The sequence below is a fragment of the Podarcis gaigeae genome (assembly GCF_964106915.1).
Source record: "Podarcis gaigeae genome assembly, chromosome: 12".
Taxonomy (NCBI): domain Eukaryota; kingdom Metazoa; phylum Chordata; class Lepidosauria; order Squamata; family Lacertidae; genus Podarcis; species Podarcis gaigeae.
The window spans coordinates 34891477-34909512 of NC_139688.1; the positions used below are offsets into that span (position 1 = coordinate 34891477).

The 18036-nt window shown below is 43.6% G+C and overlaps 1 protein-coding gene across 1 annotated transcript in view; it reads left to right on the top strand.

The window, feature by feature from the left end:
* Positions 1 to 2662: 2662 nt before the first annotated feature.
* Positions 2663 to 18036, top strand: part of DNAH11 (dynein axonemal heavy chain 11) — a 145622-nt gene continuing 130248 nt past the window's right edge. The window contains exons 1-6 of the mRNA XM_083705188.1: positions 2663 to 3526; positions 7200 to 7340; positions 10112 to 10308; positions 11117 to 11306; positions 13099 to 13198; positions 15463 to 15674. Of these exons, the coding sequence (XP_083561314.1) occupies positions 3293 to 3526; positions 7200 to 7340; positions 10112 to 10308; positions 11117 to 11306; positions 13099 to 13198; positions 15463 to 15674 (1074 nt within the window). The 5' untranslated portion in view covers positions 2663 to 3292. The remainder of the gene's footprint in view (positions 3527 to 7199; positions 7341 to 10111; positions 10309 to 11116; positions 11307 to 13098; positions 13199 to 15462; positions 15675 to 18036) is intronic.

Consider the following 18036-nt stretch of genomic DNA (forward strand, 5'->3'; position numbering starts at 1 on the left):
TGATGAGAGTTGTAGTTTAGCAACATCGGGAGAGCAAAGTTTGCTCACACTTCGGTTAGAACTTCAGCAATGTGGCAAATGTTTTATGTCTAGGCTGGGTCTTAGACAAAAAGGGTATTTGCATCTGTAAGGAATGAGCCTCCCAAATGGATCTCCCATCTGCAGCTGTGGCAGAGGATGTGCTAGATTGATGTCTTGCCTCAGTAAGAGCCAGAATGAGAGCCAATAAACAAGCTTAATCCAGACAAGACTGAGGTACTGTTAGGGAGTGGATGTGACGTGCTCTGGATGGAATTACACTCCCTCTAAAGGAGCAGGTATGTCATAGTTTTAGGGTACTTCTAGATCCAATACTGTAGGCTTGAGGCTCAAGTGGCCACAGTAGCACCAAGTGCCGTCCAGCAGCTTTGACTGTGGTTCCAACTGTGTCCCTTTCTGGACAGAGGCAACTTGTCTTTGCCCTGATAACCTCTAGGTTGGACTACTGAAGTGTGGCCCTTTAAGACAATTCAGAAACTGCAGCTGGTGCAGAATGTGGCACAACTGCACTGGCTACCAATTAGTTTCCAGGCTTAATTCCAAGTGCCGGTTTGGACCTATAAAGCCATATGCGGCTGAGGCTCTTCTTCATGTGACCCATCCACAGGCAACAAAGAGGGTGGTCGTATGAGAATAGGCCTTTTCAGTGGTGCTTCTGTGGAATTCTCTCCCTAGGAAGACATTCCCACTGCCACCTTTATTTTTAGGTGCCAGGCAAATACTGTCCTCTTTATGCAGGCTTTTGGCTTTTAATTCAAAGGGTTTCAGGAACCTGTGGCCTCTTTTGGTATTGTAAAATCTGTTAACACCCGTCTCTTATTTTATAGAACTATTTTCAGGCTTTTATTGGTTGCGTTTGTTCTAATGTGTTTTAATGTAAGTCACTTTGGGTCACTTTTGACCCAGTGAATCAAAACAGCAACATATGTAGGATCCAGGCTGTTAAAGACAGTCCCGTTTCCTTTTTCAAAGAAAATCAGCAACAATAAATACTGGGATTCAAAAATCTATAAAGGCTACTTCTAATAACTCAATTAAATGACTGTCTTTAAACAGCAGACAACCCACTTCACTCCTATTCCACATCACAAGCTGCTTTTGAAGCTTCACTCAGTTTCAGAAGCCGTTTATCACTGACAATCTGCTTAGTGGACAAATATGGGCAAGCCTTCCTAGAGGGAGATGAAGTTACGACTAACTTGCTAGTGTGTCAGGCGCGAGCCAGCAGTAAATCACACTGTGTGAGTTAGAGTTAACAATTAGCAAACACACAATCTGCAAAGGAGTGTCAGGCCTAATGAGCGCAGCAACCCATCTCCAATAGGTCTTGCCCCCCATGAAGCAGTTGCTGAGACTGAAGATCCCTGCCTCCCCACAACTGCCTAAGTTCATTCCTCTCCAGGTTTTCCCCCCAAGCAATCGAAGACTGTGTCTGCATGCTGCCACCTCTCCTCTGCCCTTTTCATGCCTCTTCCCATTCTGGGAGACAAGTGGAGTGAAGATTTTGTTGCAGTAGGAGGAGACACTCATGACTCTTCACTAGCCTCTTGGCCACCCTCTTCTGCTTCCATCTCTGCTTCTGGACTTCTCTCTGCCACAGACTCTCCTTCCTCACTTAGCCCTGTTACCTCCTCAGCATCTGACACAAGCATAGGCAAACTCAGCCCTCCAGATGTTTTGGGACTACAACTCCCATCATCCCTAGCTAACAGGACCAGTGGTCAGGGATGATGGGAACTGCAGTCTCAAAACATCTGGAGGGACGAGTTTGCCTATGCCTGATTTGACACCTCCTTCCAGTCTTCTTCCTGTGGCCACTGGTCATGGTTCCAACATCACTCCCTAGGCTCTGAGCCTTCTTCCCTTGGTGTTTCCCCAGCTGGTACCTCTCACTATTCCTCTGTGCCCAACCAGTCCATGACACAATGTCACACAAGAATCACAGCACATCTAGCTCCTGAAGATTTTTGTAATAAAATTACTGATAAAGGTAAAAAGGCAAAGGGCCCCTGGATGGTTAAGTCCAGTCAAAGGAGGGGCTGTGGTGCTCATCTCGCTTTCAGGACGAGGGAGCCAGCGTTTGTCCACAGGCAGCTTTCTGGGTCAGCATGACTAAACCGCTTCTGATGCAACGGGACTCCATGATGGGAGCCAGAGCGCACAGACATGCAGTTTACCTTCCAGCTATTCATCTACTTGCACTGGTGTGCTTTGAACTGCTAGGTTGGCAGGAGCTGGGATAGAGCAAGGGGAGCTCACCCAGTCAAGCCGATTTGAACCACCGACCTTCTGATCGGCAAGCCCAAGAGGCTCGCACATTTTTCTTCAGCTCTTGAAAACAAAAGTTCTGGTTTAATATTCTTCCTAGTCACTAGTGGTCTGAAAAAACGGTAACAGGGAAGGAAACCAACCAACCACTGGCCAGTTTTTGGCGCACTTCCCTAATATTCTCCGTGAATCTGCAGCTTGCCTACTTTGCCATTTCAAAACTATGAGAAACTGAAGCCATTGGCTGCAAGTTGGGCTTCTGCGAACACCTGCCCAGAAGCACTTTGATAGCGGCACCCGCCCTTGCCCAAATGAAAACACCGTTTGGAAACCCTATAAAATGCATGCATTTTATCGAGTGGCTAGTTTTGCTGCCTTGGAGCGAGCCAGTCCATTTGCTCGTGGGGAGGACCTGCCAGTCTTCCGCGAGGGGGGGCAGAGACCCCCTGGAGGTGTGTCGCTAAACATCCGTGTGACGCATTTAAAAACCTTCGCCAGCCCTTAGCTTCTCCGTTGCCCACCCTCCACCCTTTCCACCCCCGGCGTCGCAGCGGCTGATGGTTCCTTCCTGGCAAACCGTGGCCCTAATTGGCCAGGGCCGTGATTTGTTTCCCTTGAGGAGCGGCTTGTGGGTGGCCCGGCCGTGACTTTTTTCGCTCGTCCCCAGGGCAACGGGACGCCGCCGCTGATTGGAGCAGACGGAGCAGCGAGTTGAACCGGACGCTGGCGGGGGCGTGGGGAGCAACTCCGGGGCCGGCAATGAGCGCGAGGAGCAGCGGCAGCAGCAGCAGCAGCAGCAGCAGCAGGTGAGCTGCCCGCGCGCTAATTAGCGGGCGCTCCAGAACTGCGCGGGGAAGGCGAGGAAAGGGCGTCCAGCTTCGCGTCGAGAAGTTGGGAAGGGCGCGCCTTGCCAACGAAGTGCCCCAGCTGCTGCAGCTGCAGCGCCGCCGCCGCCGCCGCCTCCTCTGTGGACGCCGGACTGGAGATGGAAGAGGACGAGGACGAGACGGCGCAGGAGAAAAGTTTCGCGGAGGACGCGAGGGCCCAGTTCGTGGGGCGCCGCGTGGCGCACTTGCTGAAGCTGAAAGACGACAAATGGAGCCAGTTCCTGGCGGAGGAAGACAACCAGAAGCTCCTGGAGGACTTTCTGGAGAACAGCCGCCTCACTTTGCTGGCTTTCTGCCTCCCTCTAGCAGGAGGGCTGGCAGCTGGGACGAAGGTAAATAATGGCCGAGGTGTTTGGGTGGGGTTTCCAGAACAAGGGCGCCCTTGCAGGGCGCCAAGTGGACTGGTTTCTCCCTTGCCTCCTGTGGGCTCCGTCAACACCCAGCCATGTGGATGTGTTTGGTATGGGTGACTTCCAAATCTCGAGGCCACCCTGGGGTGCCAACGTGAATAAAATATTGGGGGGGACAGCTAAGCCCCACCCCACATAATAGATCACATGTCGTGGGGCACACACGCCATCTGAATGGCGTTTCCCATCAACTTTAAGGGGTGTGGACCCCTCCAGTATTTTATTGGGGGAGCTGAAGGGGCCTTGGCTCCCATGGAGCCATTCTAGGAGATGTTAACTCCAAAACTCATCAGGTGTTGGGAAAAGGTGGTCAGTCAGGTATGTTTGTACACAGACCTGATGTTCTACTATATACACATCTCATAAGATTTTTTTTTATATTGATATGCTTGCGCTGTAGGACTATAACTTCAGATTGCTTATATACAAGTTCTCCATGTGATTGTACCCATGTATACAGTCGCTATTGGGTTGAACATGACCATAGTCCACAGTGGACTGCTGTCATTTTCATAAGGGGGGGGGGGGCTGCTCAGCTCAGTCAGTAGAGTATGAGACTCTTAATCTCAGGGCTGTGGGTTTGAGCCCTATGTTGGGCAAAAAAGATTCATGCATTGCAGAAGGTTGGACTAGATGACCCTCTTGGTCCCTTGAATCTGTGATTTTATGATTTTATCCCACCCAATCTCCAATGGCAAAAAATATTGCTGGCTATTGTGGGCCCACCTGTGGGCTGTACCCACCTGCAACCTGTTTGTTTTCTTTACAGCATCCATACCTAATGAAGAAATTGCTTGGTTTAGTTGTGGCGACTGTTCCTGAGAAGTTTCTAATTCATAGTTCTTACTTCAGGATGAGTTTGCATTATTTAACACTAATCCCTAGACTAGAGCCATGTACCACTGGTCTGTCAATGTATTTCCATTTGGTTATAAAAGGTGCACAGTTAATTCATTGATAGAACCTCATCTCAAATATCCTGTTTGAAACATGTTCAGTGCTATAATCTTGTCTGGTTGCCCCAAAATATAGAACACCTTTCCTTTGAGACCTGCTAAAGCCCAAGTCTAAGCTCTTTTTGGAAAATGTTGTAAGACCTTTGTGCCTGAGCTGGTTTTTTATTTATTAATATGCAAGTCTGATTTATCTGTTGCGAACTATAGTTTGATTGTGTTGTTTCTGTATTGTAACTCACCAAAAGCCTGAGCAATGTTACAGGTTCCAAACTCAAACAAATGCCAGTAAGTTTGGCCGTTGTTTCTGAATCTGTAATGTAAACAATGTAGGTGCATTTTCTGCCTGTTTGCTGAAGAGCATGTTTACTTATTTGAGAGACATTCTCTGCTGTAGTAAAAATGCTATTGTGTATTGTATGTAACACTTGTTAATTTGCTGAGAAACTGAATTTCAGAAAGATTTGTATTGGTAATTGCTTCCATGTGATTCACAGCTTTCAAAAGCTTCTTTTCACAACTTATTTATCACAAGCTGTTAACTTGGGGTGGTTATGCTAAATTATCTCACCTTGACTTTACATGAGGTATGATTGCAACTTGGATTGTGATGTAACTGCTGAGTTATGATACTAGTTCATAGGGGAGGGGAAGTGAAGTCTAATACAGTGGTACCTCGGGTTACATATGCTTCAGGTTACATATGCTTCAGGTTACAGACTCCACTAACCCAGAAATAGTACCTCGGGTTAAGTACTTTGCTTCAGGATGACAACAGAAATCATGCTCCGGCGGTGCAGCAGCAGCGGGAGGCCCCATTAGCTAAAGTGGTGCTTCAGGTTAAGAACAGTTTCAGATTAAGAACAGACCTCTGGAACGAATTAAGTACTTAATCCAAGGTACCACTGTACTTCTTTCCTACTGCTGTGTCTGTGATGAGAAGGTTCATGGTCTGATTATCTGGAATTCTCTTTTGTTCTTGGTTTACTTTTTACTTCAGATTTGATCTTCATAACAACACACTTACTTTATAAATTTAGCTGGGGGAGGCCAAACAAAACGAGATACAACTCATATCAATATGTTGCAACTAGAGTTAAAAGTTCTGAATTTCATTATAAGACAATTATTTTAAAACCGTTGCATTGCACAAATAGAACAAAAATCAAAGCAACCCACTACAGTAGCTAATAATTTTGAAGTATGCTTCATACTCTCAGCAATATGTAATAAATCTGGATCAACCCTAATTAAATAAGGTATCCAGATTAAAAAGGAATTTACTAATTAGGGTTGCCATATGTCCTCTTTTTGCAGGACACGTCGTCTTTTTCATGGGTATGTAAAACAAGTCGTCATAGAGATCCATAGTTAAAAGTAAAAGTCGGCAAATGTTTTCTTTTTTGCTTTTCAAAATATGGCAATCCTAAAAGTTTACTTTATTACTCTAATATCAAGGTTATTAGTGTTGGTATACTTCGGTATAAATTGCTTCCATAATGCTGCATTGTGGGGAAATAAATGACCAGAAATAAGTTTCCATACATAGATTCTCTTTCAGTAGAGCAGCAAGGCTGTGACTAGGGAGACAGGGAATCCAGCAGCCCTATATACACACACGCAAATAAAACACACATACACACACAGAGTGGAAGCTCCAATCCAGAAGCATATAAGCACTACAGCAGGATATACAACCATTAATTCACTTGTTGAATCTTCTGTACATCGTGCAAATGTGCACATCATTCCAGTCATCAAAGGGCTTTTTTTTTTGTTTGGGATACATCGCAGCTGTCCTGGAAAACTTGTGCCCCATAGTTTCCAAAATTGTTTATGGAATGTTGCAACATGCGAGCATGAATCTTGGCAGTCCTGGTACTGCGTTATGGTAATCCTCTGTAGTTGCAATATTAAGGACCAAATCTATTGTGTTGAAGAGCTATTCCACTCTGGTCTGGTTTGCATGGAGCATGGTTGTTTATCTTAATCATGGTTCCTAATCTTAATTCACAGATTGGCACAGTTATAGTGTTGCATGCCACCCTACAATCTCCAAGCAGTGCAAGATTCCAGTGGTTCCAGGAGCTTGCCCAGAGTTCAGTTTCCTCAGAAAGAAGGACAGTGGTCAGTGAAGACTGTGGTGTCTTCATATGACGTATGGTTTATTTGCACATATATGCAACGCGAGCCTATGATGGAGGGGTTCATGGCATTAACATCCCAATAAGGTCTTGCTTCTCCCATAGCCACAGCCTTGGATTCCAGCAAAAATCATGCATGGTTCTGTCTCTCAGCTGCCCAGCCTGCTTCCTACTTCTGGTTCTAGCTCACACACCTCAATTCAGGCTTTTGTCTTTCTAACTACCAGTGAGCTGAGGGAGGGGGGGGGCACTCATTTGTAGTCTGGCACAGAAGCACTTTCTTTGTTACTTTAATGACCCATTACCAAGAAACCTGTCTGGCTATTCCAGCAATTGGATTCTTGTTGCATCCAGGAATGAGAAGGAACTCTGGCATACAGCCTACCCTCCCCCCCCCCCCCACAAAAAACACTCACAACATTATATAAATTATCAAATGAATGAGTACATATGGTCACAATTCATTCACTTCAGAATTGTAACATCTTTCTGGTTTAGATACCCAGTGGCGTGAAACTCAAAACCGTTTGTATTATGAAGAACACAGACTGCGTTGGAGCAGAAAACTGCAATGAAGCCCTCAAATTTGCAGAATTGTCTGGAGCACCTATGGAGCATGTAATGATTTTCTTAGAAGAGGTACTTCTAGATTATGTATTTCTTCGTAATTTTAACTTATCAGTCTTTAACCACACTACACCAATTGGATTTCAAGCCTCCCCCAAACTTGCAAAAGGGTGGAAAATCCTTTGTAACTTCTGATTTAGATCAAATCGGTTTGACCAGGATGTTGGTTAATCAGGTTTATGAAGAAGGGGTAGCATGGGTCCATAGCTATACAGAGCTGGGGGGCTGGTCCCTCAGGTAAAAAATCAAAACAAGGTATCTTTTACCTGAATATTCAACCCTCCTTTTTTCCCTTGTAAAGTAAAATATAAGGAAGAGTATGCAGACAGTAACACCCGGTAGCTCACAAAAGCAAACAGAATTTACACATCACACTGACCATTGTTTAAAACGAACTATGGTTTAATGTGAAAGACCATGTTGGTAGCATGGTGTATAAAATATCTTGCAGCTTTTCCCCCACCCTGCTGCGCTTCTGTACAATGTTATCATCTGAACTTGGTTTCATTGTTTGTTTTCCCCAAACAATCCTAGAGCAGTAACCAAGGTTTGTTCTTGGCTTAGTGCTAGTAGTTTGCTTAAAGAAAATCATGAATGAGCCCATGCCGGGAAGATACAACAAGCCAGCCTCTGGTTTGTTTTGTCCGCAGCAGAAGGGGGAAGGAGTGATGTGACGACTTTTCAGCACTCTGCCCCAATGTGCTGCGCATTCACATTAAACCATAGTTTAAAACCATGCCTTGTTGACGACACAGGAACCAGGTCATTGATTAGGATTTCTGCTTCAGGGTTTATTCCGGGGGAAGTGAAAATGTCATTAATGAAGACTTAGTTTTCTCATAATATGTTGTAGAGAGCATTGTCCTTGCATGCTTTCCACTTAAAATGGCAGGCCGGGGTAGATGTTAATGAGAATGGCTATTTGAGAGCAAATTTACTTGTTAAATAAGTATTCAGTCTGCTTTTGCACTATTGATTACTCTTAAAAGTTCCCTCTATCATATACAAAATTGGTGATAGCAAATGAAAAGGGATCCTTTAACCCCAGTTATGGAAACTTACACCTGGTGTCTCCTCTGTAGTTTTATATGTGGCAGGCGAGAACTTTTCTAATCCCCTAGGCTTTTCAACTACAGTGGTGCCCCGCAAGACGAACGCCTCGCAAGACGGAAAACCTGTTAGATGAAAGGGTTTTCCGTTTTGGAGGCGCTTCGCAAAACGAATTTCCCTATGGGGTTGCTTCGCAAGACGAAAAAATCTTGTGAGTCCCCGCGGGTTTTTCCCCCTTTCCCCCCTTTTCCTAAGCCGCTAAGCCGCTTAACAGCTGATCCGCTGATAAGGCGCTTAACAGCTGATCGCTAGAAGCCGCTAGACCGCTGTAGCGCTAATCCGCTAAGCTGTCAATGGGCTTGCTTCACAATACGAAAAAACCGCTAGACGAAGAGAATCGCGGAACGGGTTCTTTTCGTCTTGCGAGGCACCACTGTAATTCTTAAATACTTTTTAGAAGCTGTGAGTTTTACTGTGCAGCTCAGCCTGTAGGCTTTAAGCGCTCTTGGTGTTTTGTTTTGTTTTGTTTTATTATATTTTATTGTTTATAATTTCAATGTTCTGAACTGCCCTGGGATATACATTATGAAGAGTGGTATATAAAAGCTCTAAATAAATAAATAGTCTCCATGTTATTCCTTTATTGCAAGCAGATTGGACTACAGACTGGAAATAAAAGGGTGAAATGGGATTTAGCAAGCCTTAAGTTTAACCAGCAAGTTTGCATTTAGCAAACATTATCACTATGGGAGATGTATAGCAACAAGCAAGTGTATGTGAATGTAGTGATTACAAATCATATGTATCGTGCCACTGTGGCTGTTTACTTAACTAATTTATTGCACAGAGATCAGCTGAGAATTTCACAACAGCAAAAATGCCTAGTCAAATATTTAATGTAAAGATCTTGCATTGCTCAACATGCTTTTGATTATTTCTTACTAGATTCCTGACCAAAGTATTCATGCCATGTTGGGGTTTCTTATTTTTAAAAAATTTCTTTATTTAAAAAAGACTCAAAAGTGTGAAGATAAGAGACAGAAATGCTAGCCATTTCACAATCAATCAAGGATCTTGGTTTTCCTCATTATCCTCATGCAAAAACCTGACACTTCCTAGAACATACTACAAAAAGTAAAACTTGGAGCAATTTGTATCTCTATCCCTAATTCCTTTTTTAAATATAATAAATTACTTGAGTCCATCTATTAGTTTCCAGCTATTCAACACTTGTGCATATTCCCCCTTACCATCATAGATAATTTTTCTACTAATTAGGTTTTATTTACTTGACATTCAAGTGTTCTTCCATGACCTAAAGTACAATTTTTTTGCCATTGTTTTTATAAAGCCATGCCCAGTATAATCCAAAATGTAGCAGGATGGGCCTGAAAAAGAAAACATGTTGAGGCATGTCACTAAGAAACTGAAAGTGTTTGCTAGGTTTGAAGCCTCCCCCCAACCCTCTCTGCAATGCATTTATATTAGGTTTGGCATATTTCAAAAAGGAAAAACCAGGACACCTCCAAAGTTGTTGAGCTTTTTAAAAACTAAAATGCCAAAAGAAACATGATTGACTTGCCTAAGACCCAGGACAAAGCGCCGCATTTCGGAAATTCCCCCCGGACGTCAGTTCCGCCTTTGAAACCCAGGGAACATACAGATGTATGGCAGCCATAGTTTATATGTTGCGTTTTTCCTCTATCCCACCACTGTTTTCTCACTTCTTTCAGGTTGTACTGCCCATTCTTTCCAATAAGAAAAATAATGAATCGTGGCCACATGTTGTTTCCCTGGACATGGAACGGCATGTAGAAATCATGAAAAATAAGGCATATGTTATGACTGGAGCTATGTCAGGAAGAACTCTCCTTCCCATTCCAACAGTTGCAAGAGAGACTGAGTTGCATGAGATATGTACTGAAAATAAGTAAGGAGACACTCTCTCTCTCTGTGTTTGTGTGTGTGTGTGTGTTCGTGTGTGTGTGTTTACATCAAAAAGAAATACATTTTGCTTCATGTTTGTTCAAGGAGAAGGTAAAACATTTTGGTTGAATCCTTAAAAAATGCCAATAAAACGTGAGTGGTGGGAGTCACCTGTCAGTGTGAGATGTACAATACCAAACAAAGCAATGTCTTTGGAATGTAATTGCAATGAGTGAAATAACGGATGTATTGATTATTGTATTATTATTATTATTATTTTTAGAAAAGCACAAATTACTAAAGCCTATTTTACGCCAACGTTAATATGGTATAGCGATAATCGACATTAGATTTTATTTCACAGAAAAATAAGTTGTTGGTTTTTTTAAGGCAGATTTTACTAAACCATTAACAATAATACCTTTTTAAAATGGCAAAATAAGCATTTGAAACTGGATGGTCACAAAAATAATTTGGCATACAAATTGGTTTGCCAAATCTGAACAAATTTGCCTGGTTGGACACTGTTCATTTAGCATAGGGGTGAAATATGCTGGAAATGGGGTAGAAAAGTTTTTAGTGTAAAACTGGAAATCAGCACTTCCTAATGTAAAAGAGAGACTGTTCCAAGATGAAAATCAGACAGAAAATGACACAAACCAAAAAATGTGATGGGTGGAGGGGTTTACAATGCTAAGGAATATAAACTGATCTAAGTACAAAGTCAGGCAGGAATATAGAATGGTTACATGCACTGTAAAATGTCACTGAATTTAAGAATGTGGGAATCCTGCCACTTTCCTAACTTGCAGGCAAGACTCTTTCACAAGATCAGTACTGCATGCAATAGAATCAATGGTTATCAAGTGGTCGCATCAAATACAAGACACTGTGGGAAGGAATTCAGCTGAAACTCTTCTTCATGGCTTTCACTCAGATCCTGAGGTTGAGCTAAAATTTTGGGAAGAAAGAAAGGATAATCTCTTGTGCATATATGACCAGGTAAGCAATTAGCAATTCATGATCATTGTTGTACTTTTATCTTTGTATATAACGTAAGTTAGAGCTGAAAATTTGGATACAGTGGTACCTCGGGTTACAGACGCTTCAGGTTACATACACTTCAGGTTACAGACTCCGCTAACCCAGAAATAGTACCTCGGGTTAAGAACTTTGCTTCAGGATGAGAACAGAAATCGTGCTCCAGCAGCACGGCAGCAGCAGGAGGCCCCATTAGCTAAAGTGGTGCTTCAGGTTGAGAACAGTTTCAGGTTAAGAACAGACCTGTGGAACGAATTAAGTACTTAACCCGAGGTACCACTGTAGTAGTTTTTAACTTGTAGATACTGCCAAGCAAACCGAAGTTTGTTGTCTGTGCTCTGGTAATCTCTAGGTTAGATTACTGCAACATGTTATATGTAGGGCTGCCTCTGAAGATGGTTTGGAAATGTCAGCTGTTGTAGAATTCAGTGGCCAGATGGTTTGAGCATATAATGACAATCTTGGCCTCACTGCACTTAGTTTCTGGACCCAATTCAAAGTGCTGGTTTTGACTTATAAAGTCTTATACAGTTCAGACTGCAATACCTCAAGGACTGCCTCTCCCCATATGAACCGGCCCAGACCCTGTAGTCATCATCTGAGAGCCTTCTTCAATGTGACCCCTCCACAAGAGGTCTGGAGGGTGACAACATGAGAATGGGCCTTTTCTGTGGTGGCTCCCTGTTTGTGGAATGCTCTCCCCAGGGTGGCTCGCCTGGCATCATCTTCAGGCGCCAGGCCAAAGGCCTCTATAAGCAGGCCTTTGGCCTTTAAATATCTATGGCATTTAGAAGTGTGTGGGATTTTTTAAAAAATGTATTTCTCTTTCCTCTTGGTTTTAATTTACCCATGTGGGGTTCATTGTCTGTTGGTTTGGTTGTAAGTCGATTTGGGTTGCCCTGGGCAAGATAAAAGTGACTTACAAAGTAAATAAAGGATAAATAAATTGTGACTACAACTTCCATTATCCTTGAGCATTGGTCAGGCTGGGGCTGATGGGAGTCTCGCAACATCTGCAGGGCTTCATATTCCATACCCCTGCACTAAACTACAAGAGAATATTATATTCACCAAATACCTACAACTAGTCAGGTTTCCCTGGGATAATATTCCACACTTGGGGGGGGCGCACCACTGAAAAGGGGATGGCAGGGGAGGCACCCAGAGCAAGGCCACTGATGGGCTTTAAAGAATGGCCGGGTTCATAAAGGTGCAGATGGTCTGTCGGATACCTTGGTGCTAACTATGCCATAGCAAAGTTTAAAAAAGGAATAAATACTAGTGACCCATGTTCTAAGGGACCAGTTCCACTTGAAACATATTTTGAACCAACTGAAGTTGCTTCAAAGGCTGCTCCACATGCAGTATATAGCAGAAATTAGTTTTGATTCTTACCTGTGAGGTGGATACCTGTGGTAAAGCTAACTCTGTCCAGGAGGGGATATAGCAAGTAGAACCATGTAGTTGATCCTTATGTTAAAAAGGGGCTGTGGTAGTTGAGATTTGGTGCAATAAACTTTCAGCCCCAAGACTCAACATTTTAAATAATTTTCTCTCCTTCACCTCCAAGGGTATGATTTGTTAGGATTGGAAATTAATTTTCAAATATATATCCAACGATTTGTGAAACCCTGCTGCTTGGTCTGTCCAGAGTTTGTTTATTTGAACACTGCCCACTGCATTTTGTGATAAAACGAATTCTTAAAATATACTGGATAGTTGCTGGAGATTCATTGTTCTGTTCTAATTCCAGCTTAAGAGTCCCATCGTTCAGAAAATGATTAGGATCTTAAAAGTGAAGATGAGCAGCTATTATCCCACTTTTCAAGACATTTACAAGGAAGTAGAAAATGGTAAATTTCTCTGAATGAAATGTGTGTATATTCTGTATACATTTATGTGTGCGTGTTATGGACTAATCCATAATACTTCCTGATGTATTGCTGCAAGCATTAATTAACTGCCTGCGCTTTGGGACAGCCTTAGATGTCCTCATAATTTATATGTATAAAGTTTGGATATTTTTATTTCCATATAAAGCAAGATAAAATGTTTAAGCAATTACATTAACACAGAGTGTTTTGTAAACATTATTTAGAGTCTGTTCCATGTGGTAAAACTGTTACTAGGTAGTTTTACTTCTAACATAAAACAGTTAAAGTTTGTGTATTACCCAGTTGGTCATGTTTTACTATTTTGTTTGCATATTGATCAAATGAAATGTCAATGAAATCTCATTCTTTTTATAGGGCACTTTATCCCAAATGTACAAAGAGTTTAGCAAGTGATTAAGCTTGCATGGTCCTTGCTAGGCGGGCAAATATTCTTTCTTTTACACTTTGGAGGAAAGTATCAAATTTTGTATTTGAAAGCTAATCTTGTATGTAAACAGCCACCAGGAAAAATCATTCTCTTGCATGTTGGCCAAAATTCATTAAAGCAGCTAGAATTTCTTCGCAGATTTTGGAAAGTGTTGGCCTTTAAAGGTGACACAGGAAAGCAGTGCTTCACTTTCATTTTTTGATGGGGCATTTTTTTTTTAATCCCCTAGATCGGAATTATCACTTCCTTCCTAAATTGAGAGTAGCTGAAAGGAAACTTGGTAGTCTGTGATAACTAGTTTGGCATTCTAGTATTCTGTAATTGGTTGGTTCATCTGTTCAAGAATTAGGTACACAGCCTGTTGCGTCCCAAGACCCACCCCCAAAATAAATATACACGGACACTTATATTAGTTTAAGTTTTTGGGCAAATTTTTGGCCACAACTTTATTGAAATACAATCACGTGAGCGGTATTGGCTTAGGCATATAAGTGGCTCCACCTCTCAGGGTGAACGTCAAATAGGGTAAACCAAACGAGGGAGCTAGGTCGATGAGGACCAACCTAAGCTCACCCCGGGGTTCCTGTGATCCTGGCATGGCCCTAGCCCCTCAAGCGGACTTCAAACGAGATCCAGGACCCCCAGATTCCTTTAACAGAATAGCCAGTTCCTGGAGGGGCAGGTGATGGCCACACCTCCCCTCCCCACAATCCAACTGAGCCAATGCCTAACTGCCACCTTACAAGTTGTGACGATTTGCTAAGGGGTAGGCAAAAACCAAATGGCTAAAGCCAATCTGCCAAATGGAAAAATTCCTACCCAGCCCCTGTACCAAAACAGGCGACCCAAACCAAAACAAGGCCAAGCGACTCTACCTAAACTAGGGAGGGTGGGTGGGTGTTCAACAGTGTGAAGCAAGTGCCCCTCCTTGCATCACACTGCTGTTTTTAAAGCCCCTGGGATCACGCCACCCACTGGCTATTGGCTAAAATCGCCTGGTGTGATCCCAGGGGAATGGCCAGGACTTCTTGCTCCTCCCCCCCATTTTAACCCTATCAGGTGAGCTCTTGGGTCCCGCACGCAACCAGGATCCTCTGTTATGAGGATCCCATTTCTGGGAGAGGTTGCACTCCCCCTAAAGCAACTTGTCACTGGAGTCTCTAGTGACTAGGAGTGCTTATGCCTAGCTTAGGCACTTTGTGGTTGAGCAGTGAGTGTATCCCCTTTTCTTCCACTATAAAAATGACTTCATATATGAAATAGGTGTTCCATTCTGATGCCCTATTAGGAATCTCAGCTAAAGCAACCATGACAAATGGCCGCTCAACACCTCCTTAAAAACCTCCAATGAAGGAGAGCCCACCACATTCCCAGGGAGTCCGTTCCACTGTTGAACAGCTCTTACTGCCAGAAAGGTTCTTCCTGAGGTTGAGTTGGAATCTCTTTTTTTGTAACTTGAACCCATTGGTTCAGGCCCTGGCCTCTGGAGCAGGAGAAATTGTTCAAGAGTTCATGTGGAATGCTGCTGCTTCATATGTGAGGTCAACTGAACGGTGGATGGTGATGCTTGCTTTTCTACTTTGCAAAGAGGAACGTCACAGACACAAAAAGTGTGAATTGGAGTAAAGCATTCAAATTTATCCTAAACACCATGCTGCCACACTGTTGGGAGATTCAGCAGGCTTTATTGTAGGCACAGGGATTGCTTTTTATGCCCTTTTTGTAGAAACTCTCAAAGTGTTTTTATCTCCGACTCACCGCCAGTTACTATACTTGATTCTTTTCTTTTTCTCAGCACTCATTGAAGCCCAGGATATTGAGCTTTACCTGCGACCTCTGCAAAGACATATTCAGCATCTTCAAGATACAGAATTTCCAAAGATACATATTTTAATTCCCCCTTTGTTCCACACCATCTGTCTGATCTGGAGTCACTCCAAGTTTTACAATATGCCAGCAAGAATCATATCTCTGCTGCAGGAATTCTGCAATCTTCTCATTAGCCAGGTAGTACAAGGTGTGAATAGAAAACTAGATAAGCATGAAAAGCATAAATGCCTACTCGGGAGTAGTTTTATAGATTTCAGTGTGTCTTTCTCCCAGGGAAATGTGCATAGCTTTTCAGCCTTAGTCAATAAGAGTCAATCAATACAGGAGAATTGTTTAGACAAGAGAGTATAAATTTATCTGGGGTTAGTTATTTTTTAGCTCCCATCTCCCAAAGTATTTATCGTGAATTTTCCAAAGTCCCAAGATACTGTTTTTACAACTAAAGCTATATAACACACAAATAATTATAGTCATAAATTCTGCTATTTTATGTGCTCTCTATTAAAAATACAATACGCTGTTTGTCTGACAAAGAGGCGGCATTCTTTAAAGATCACATAGCTTTTTACAAACTGTTTTTCATGTTGTCAGCTGTGTACAACATCCATTTTTAATATATTGTTAATGGAAATTGCTTATCAGATAGCAAAACTGTAATGGCAATATCTGCTAAGTTCAAGACCACAGGGGATTTATTAGTGAACCGGTTTACTGCTAGGTTACTTCATAGTCTGACATCGATAAACTGCCCTAATTGTAAAAGAGGCAATTCCAATAACTTAACAGAACTCTTAACTCTGATCTGTAAACAAAATCTCTTGGTGCATCGACTGTTTCAGTGGATGCAGTTTTTCTGCTTTTTCCGTGCCAGTACCCTAGCTTCTACCTCTCTTGGGTAAAGCAGCAAGCATAGGGACTATATAGATAGGGTGGTTGCAGAACTTAAACTCCAGATTGTGGGGAGCCTGGCCTCTGCTGGCAGAGACGCCATCAGAACAGAAAAGAGAATGTCTGTCTGGCAAGAAAGCCCATTGAGATGCATTGCACATGTGCAATATACAGTGAGGGGGGGAAGTATTTGATCCCCTGCTAAATTTGCCTGTTTGCCCTCTGACAAAGAAATGACCAGTCCATAATTTTAATGGAAGGTTTATTGTAGCTGTGAGAGACAGAATAACAACAGGAAAAACCCCTTGCCGTGTTTGGAGGAGGAGGAATGCTGCCTATGACCCCAAGAACATCATCCCCACCATCAAACATGGAGGGGAACATATTATGCTTTGCGGGTGTTTTTCTGCTAAGGGGACAGGACACCTTCACCGCATCGAAGGGACAATGGACAGGACCATGTATGGTCAAAACTTGGGTGAGCACCTCCTTCCCTCAGCCCAGGGCATTGAAAATGGGTCAAGGATGGGTATTCCAGCATGACAGTGTCCCAAAACACACGGCCAAGGCAACAAAGGAATGGCTCAAGAAGAAGCACAATAAGGTCCTGGAGTGGCCTAGCCAGTCTCCAGACCTTAAACCCATCAAAAATATGTGGAGGGAACTGAAGGTTCCAGTAGCTACACATCAGCCTCAAAATCTTATTGACTTGGGGAGGACCTGCAAAGAGGAGTGGGACAAAATACCTCCTGAGATGTGTGCAAACCTGGTGGGCCACCTACAAGAAGCGTCTGACCTCTGTAATTGCCAACAAGGGTTTTGCCACCAAGTACTAAGTCATCTTTTGCAAAGGGATAAAATACCGTATTTTTCGCCCTATAGGACGCACCTTTTCCCCTCCAAAAATGAAGGGGAAATGTGTGTGCGTCCTATGGGGCGAATGCAGGCTCTCTAGGCTTCAGGAAGCTCTGCGCAGCCCTCGGGAGCCCGGCGCGAAGTTGCACTGGGCTCCCGACGGCTGCACGTAGGTGCCTGCAGCCCCGGGCTTCACGCAGCTCCATGAAGTTGCGCCGGGCTCCCGACGGCTGCACGGAGGTGCTGCAGCCCCGGGCTTCGCCCAGCTCCACGCAGCCCTCCAGAGCCTGGCGCGACTTCGCGCCGGCTCCCGACGGCTGCGCGGAGCTGCCTGCATGCTGAAGCCTGGGACCCGCTGAAGAGCACGCCCGGGATTCGCGCACCTCTCCGTAAGCCTAGGGAGACCGGCGTGAAATCGCGCCAGGCTCCCTAGGCTTGCGGATAGCAGGCTGTTCTGGGGGCTGGGGAAGCTCGGGCTTCCCCCATGCCAGTCCCGCGCCTGGGGGGGAATATTTTTTTTCTTTATTTCCCCCCCAAAAAAACTAGGTGCGTCCTATGGGGTGGTGCGCCCTATGTGGCGAAAAATACGGTACTTATTTCACTCATTATAATGCACATCAATCTCTTGACTTTTGTCTTCTGGGTTTCTGGGGTTTTTCCTGTTGTTGTTCTGTCTCTCACAGCTGCAATAAACCTACCATTAAAATTATGGACTGGTCAGAGGGCAAACAGGCAAATTTAGCAGGGGATCAAATACTTTCCCCCCCTCTCTGTACTTGACTGCCTTCATAGACCC